The 6,146-nt window shown below is 43.6% G+C and overlaps 1 protein-coding gene across 1 annotated transcript in view; it reads right to left on the reverse strand.

Moving 5' to 3' along the window:
• The window catches only part of ZFAND1 (zinc finger, AN1-type domain 1), a gene marked incomplete at its 5' end in the record, with an annotated part of 10,641 nt that extends 5,126 nt beyond the window's left edge, over positions 1 to 5,515 (reverse strand). Inside the window, 5 exons of the mRNA XM_010135233.1 lie at positions 2,037 to 2,161; positions 2,924 to 3,015; positions 3,101 to 3,228; positions 3,565 to 3,604; positions 5,473 to 5,515. Coding sequence (XP_010133535.1) covers positions 2,037 to 2,161; positions 2,924 to 3,015; positions 3,101 to 3,228; positions 3,565 to 3,604; positions 5,473 to 5,515 — 428 coding nt within the window. The remainder of the gene's footprint in view (positions 1 to 2,036; positions 2,162 to 2,923; positions 3,016 to 3,100; positions 3,229 to 3,564; positions 3,605 to 5,472) is intronic.
• Between the last annotated feature and the right edge of the window lie 631 nt (positions 5,516 to 6,146).

Genomic DNA, 6,146 nt, shown 5'->3' on the forward strand with positions numbered 1-6,146 from the left:
ACTGCTACAGTAGACGCTTTAAAAAAGTCTCTGCAATCAGGAGTTAGTTCTCTTTCACAATTAGCTGTTCAAAATTGTTGGGCCCTAGATTATCTTCTCACATCACAAGGAGGTATATGTATACTGGTAAGCACCAACTGGTTTTTATGCTAACAGATCTAAACAAATTGAATATGATATAAATATCATTCAACGGTAAGTTCACACATTTCACCAAATACCTCGGGAGCAGCTCATCTCAGAAGGTCTACCCAATGACTGGTTTTAGCTGTGGTCCTGGCTACTTGACTTCGGGACACGGGCTAGTCATGTTTTGTTAATATTAACTCTTATACCTGATAGAATTATGTTATTTTGTGCTATTATTTACATCTTTGTCTCTTTCACGGGCACCCCCTTGCCATGGGGAAGGAGCTTGCGTGCCCTTGTGAGGTTGAGAGCTGTGCTGGTGGTGGCATGTGCCTCCGGTGGGGTCTCCCAGGGCAGACAGGTCTCGACTGAAGGGTCAGACAAAGTGCGTCCACGGGCAGGAGGGGCTCACTAGCCTTCGGGCAACCATCCTAGGAGAAGGACAACTCTGACTCCAAACCCGGGCAGATGGAGCTCGTTTAGCCCTGTAAGGCATCCATTATCTAAGAGAAGGATACTCTAACCAAACCTACGACCCAAGGACTTCGCTGTCGCCGTCCAAGCTTGCTAGGCCCTGGCAGATGAACCTCAGGTGTAAAGGGTGGGGCCAGTTCCACACATGCTGCGCCTCACCTGAAAAATCCACGGCGCAGGCCCGAAGGGTATACTCACATTTAAAGCGTGGGAAAAACCCTTCCCAAATCTTCATTCGTGAAACCAAGCCATGATGGTGATGATGGTTACATCTTTGTGGATATCAATTACTAAACTCAATGTCTTATACTCTCCTCCTTAGATGACCAGCCTTCGGATAACACACAGCCCACTGCTGCCATGGCGTCCTCTTTATTTACCTGTTGCTAAGCTGTGGGCTGTGGGTACGACGTGATGGTACCTCTACCACCACCACCTTCAGGGCATCCTTCCCTGTTCATGATGGTGCCAAGGGGTGGGGTGTGACTGGTACCTTCTGCTCCTGACCCCTGGTAATACTAATGCCATTTTGTAAGGCAAACAGACATTCTTTGCAACTGAGCTGGTCACATATCAGTCCCCTCTCCCCTCTTCCTGACGGCCCTGAAGGTCCTGCACACCAAGCAGACAACTTCTCCCCCACCGTATCAGCTTCAAGGTCTGTGGGCACCACGCTGACTACTCCCCTCCTTACTGGCCTTGAAAGTCCCAGGCACCCGGCCAACGCAGCAGCACACAGAGCACTGTCCATAAAGGAAGCACTTACAAGCTGTCCAGCAGCAGTTCTGGACTGCAAAACCTGTGATCCCCTGGTGGCCAGGGATGCCTTCACTGTCATCTGCTGCCTCCAAGGACTAAGTGACTCATATTCTTTCACGTGTTTCAGTCTAGATGATGACTTGATACTGATTCTGCAAGCCAGGTGTTAAGACTTGACCTGATCTGCAGAGGGTCCAGGTGATTAGAAACCATAAGCTAAGCTGTGCTATAAAATTCTGTGCTATGCTATTTATAAAATTGTGCTACACTGATCCTGATTATAAAAATTCTGTGCTAGTCTGATCATAAAATCCTATGCTATGCTGATCATCAAAGTCTGTTAAAATAAAGCTTTAGTTGTAACTACGACTCAATGCTATCATCCCCAAGGATCCCCAAAAGAACCTGTCTGTCCCTGCAGTGCTGGGTAACAGCCGTACGGCAGGCAAATACATCTCTAATAGAAGTAAAGGAATTTGATCTGACTGCTCTACACAGACACAACAGATGTAAGACTAGTGAGACTGAGTGCCAGGCTGAAATGGATGTAGATATGATTGTAGGCTTGAAGAATCAAATCCAAAAACAAACTGTGGGAACTAGATGAAGAACAAGGAATTTAGAAACTTTCCGTTTCCTTTGAGAATTCAATTACTGAAAACAACATGGCTTACCTGAGGCAAAGACTTGTCCCCACAGGCGTGCATTTTCAGTTTCATTAATGCCACTTTTGCTGCTGTCTCACTGTTTTTTGCTCCTTTACGTTTTTTGCTTTTTGCTTCCTCATTTTTTTTAGAATCTGAGAACAGGATTATTCCTGTTAGCGTGATGATTCAGACTGTCTCCTGAACACACCTTGGAATTATCCTATTGGGCCTCATTATATCTCCAAGGTTTCCATCACTTTTATGTCCCTTTCATGTCCTCCCAAGGCCATGATATCAGGTAATCCTACTCAAAAATATTTGGAATTGTTACAGTTCTAGCAGAACTCCTTTACAGACAAAACTAGATGAACACTATCATGAGGTAAACACAGGTTGCAAAAGCCAAACAGATACAAATTCCTAAGTTTCTAGAGCTGTGGCTATCACGGCATTCATACAGCAACAGTTTCAGGCCCCTCTTTCTATACATAACCCCCCTGCCCGGTTAGGCAGTGCTGTTTATTCTCTTTCCTGTCCTAGAGCTTGACTAAAAGCTGCAAATCATTACACTGTAGGCTCGCATTTTTTTCCCATCTTGGTTGTTTGTATAGGTACAATCCCAGTGCACCCAACACAATACACCTGCATTATCTGCACAAAAATTTACATACAAATAATAATAAGCTAGGTACCACTCACTCGTCTTTGAAGATTCTCATTACAGACATAGGCTATTGTTGTCTGTCTCGGTCTAGATGAACAGTATTACATGCTGACATGAGAGTTTAGGGCGGTTTAAACAAGGAACCCACATCCTTCCTTCTCATTTGGTCAAACCTGAGTCCTCAGAGGAGGCCACAAGCTCAAACAGCCTTCAGAGGAAAACTGTAGAATATAAATCCCACTGTACTTGCCTATAATATGTTTAACTAGCTGCTGGGTGGCAGCCATTCGAGGCTTTGGTGTGTCCAGTTTCTCACATTCATGGTCTGATTGATGCCGGTGTCTGTAAACAACAGTGTAAAACTTGTATTACCTTTTCCAGAGAGTAATGAATGAGTACAGATGTTTAAACACTCTGTTCCACTCACCTTAGACAAAAATGTTTTTCACAGTAGGGACATAAAACTGGCAAAAGCTCCTTTCCATTGCAGTCCTTGTATGAGCACGGGTAAGATCTGTGCTCATCTGGTTTCACAGAACTGTTTCTTATATTCACCTACGCATTAGTACAAATAAACAGATTTTACAGATACAAGTCACCACTCCAGCTTTCCGAAAGAACTAACTGTGCTCGCTCTCCATTCTACAGGCAAAACTAGTCCAGCGATTCTCTCCTATTTTTGTTCTGGTTTAGCACAATTAGGAAAAAACCCATCACCCTGTTCAAGCTCAATTTATTTCTGACAGGCAGAAAAAGAGTAGATTCGGGTTTTTTAAGCTTGCCACTTTCTTAGTTAAATAGTTCATATTTATACACTATATATAGCGCTAATCTGAAAACAGATGGTTAAGTTGCATGGAATTTTAAGTTAGTTGTATGTTAATAGATTACCTCAGAACACCTGTGAGCATCCCGGCTCCTGTGCTGAAGGCTTTGTGGCAAAAGAAGAAAATATCACACTGTTATCAACACTTCAGGAAAGAAAACTGCATGTGAAAACATTTCCGTATTTAAAGAGTGTTCTGACAAGTTTTATCATAGAAACACTTCAATTAAGTAACGAATCTTCTCCAAAATTTGTTCTAACCTATGCACCTCACATCTGGAATGGACTGATCACAGTCCTCCCATGTAAAGCATTGAGGTCTTAGAACATATGCCCCAAAATAACAAACCATTTTAAGAGAATAAGCACATTAACATGCTTAATAATTCATCTCAAAGCAACTGTAGCTTCTCTGTTTTAATGGATTCTGAATCACCTTCCACAGCAGCAGAAATCCCTTTGAAGGGATTCTAACAAGTTAAAAGTGAAATCTGCCCTCATTCTCTCTGAATTTATCTCCGCTGCCCTCTGCTAATCTGAAGTGTAATCAAAGGGCAGGCCCTGACTTGGAAGAACCTTCAATTATTTTTTAACAAGAAAAAATACCTGCACACACACCCTTCCCCTCCCCAAAAAATCAGTACAAACCGGGTTCTAAGCTAAATGCCTTCCAAAATAATCTACCTGTATTCTAGAAAAATTCCCGCTGACTTCAGAGCTCCACAACAGCTGCTTGGGAAAAATGTGGCCAGTTCGATGAAACATTTTTTTAACTAATTACCTGAATTGAGTCATGGAATGTTTCATACAACACTTGGGTCTACACAGCTGCCACCCTGACATCTCATAAGAAAACCAACTTAGTTTCCTTTTATGACAGGGTCACCCACCCAGAGAAGCCAATGGGTATGGTGGTTTTGGATTTTAGCAAAGCTTTTGATACTGTCTCTCACAGGGTCCTTCTGGAGAAAACGTCCAGCATACATTTAGACAAGCCCATAATACCTCGGGTGAGCAATTTACTAGCAGGCCAGGCTCAAAGAGTTATAGTAACTGGGGTGACATCGGGCTGGCAGCTAGTCACCAGTAGGGTTCCCCAGGGCTCCCTAATGTCTTAATAAATGGTCTGGATGCAGGAATCGAATGACCATACTAAACTGGGAGCTGTGGACTCTTTTGAGGGTAGAGAGGCCTTACAGAGAGATCTGGACAGACTAGACTGCTGGGCAATCAAACTCTATGAAATTTAACTAGAGCGAGTGCAGGATTCTCCACCTGAGACAGGGTAGTCCTGGAAGACAAGAGGCTGGAGAGCAGCCCCGCACAAAGAGATCTGGGGGCCTGAGTTGATGGCAAGTTGAATATGAGCCAGCAGTGTGCCCTGGCAGCCAGAAGGGCCAAGCACGTCCTGGAATGGACATGGCACAGCACAGCCAGCCAGCTGAGGTGATTGTGACACTCTTTACTGCACAGGTGCAGCCCCACCTTGAGTCCTGTGTGCAGTTTTGGGTGCCTCAATATAAGAAGGACATCAAAGTATTACAGTGTGTCCCAAGGAGGACGACCAAGGTGGTGAAAGGTGTCAAGGCCTATACTTACAAGGAGTGGCTGAGGTCACTTGGTTTGTTCAACTTGGAGGAGTGATCTCATCTCAGTTTACAATTTCCTTAAGGAGGGCAACAGAGGGGGAGGTGCTGATCCCCCCTCTCTTGTGACCAATGACAGGACATGAGGTAATGGAATGAAGCTGTGTTAGGGGAAGTTTACTGGACATTAGAAAAAGATTCTTCACTGAGAGGGTGGTCGGTCGCTGGAACAGGCTTCTCAAGAGAGTCGTCATGGCACCAAACCTGGACAACACTCTTAGTCACAGGGTTTAGTTTCAGGCAGTCCTGTGAGGAGCAGGGAGTTGGACTCAATAATCCTTATGCGTCATTTCCAACTTGAGATACTCTGTGATTCTATGAACTTACCAAAAGACACCTGAACATCCATCACATACAAAGGGGAGAAAATCTGAAACAGAGATTTGTTTTCGTTTAGACAACATGATCATTGTTTTGCTAATAGTTTATAGCTTAATTTTTACATGATTACTTCTGTTCACCTGTATCATGGGGTAGGTATCTTTACAAGGACACTTAGCAACTGCATCTACCCAGATCTACCCACTAGAAGTGGCTTTCGTAACACAGTTACAGGGTTAACTCCCCTAGTCAGCAGTACTGAAAAACATACAAGTGGGTAAAAACGTGTATTTATATATGTTCCAGAAGTTGGAATTACACTTTAAATTCAGGGTTTTTAAATATCAGACTTTGAAACTAGAACATTTGGCTATCCATCAAACTTACGAGTTATGCTAAAAGCCAAATTTATTGTGAGACCACTCAGAATACTATTTACTAACTGCTGGAGCACTGGACAATTTGCATTTTTACTGTATGGGTTGCCAATTGGTGCAAAAAGCCAGCACCTCCTCCACTTGACCTCCTCCACGACGACCCTGCTGCTTCCTCTCTGTCCTTAAAATTGTACATACTGACCCTGTGTAATTTAAGTTGCTCACACTTTTTAAGTCTCTGCACGCATCCCCCTACCTACTGCATCAATTCTTACATATAAAATCACTCCACTGCCTGCTGAA

This window comes from Buceros rhinoceros, unplaced genomic scaffold (assembly GCF_000710305.1).
Source record: "Buceros rhinoceros silvestris isolate BGI_N320 unplaced genomic scaffold, ASM71030v1 scaffold28424, whole genome shotgun sequence".
Lineage (NCBI taxonomy): Eukaryota > Metazoa > Chordata > Aves > Bucerotiformes > Bucerotidae > Buceros > Buceros rhinoceros.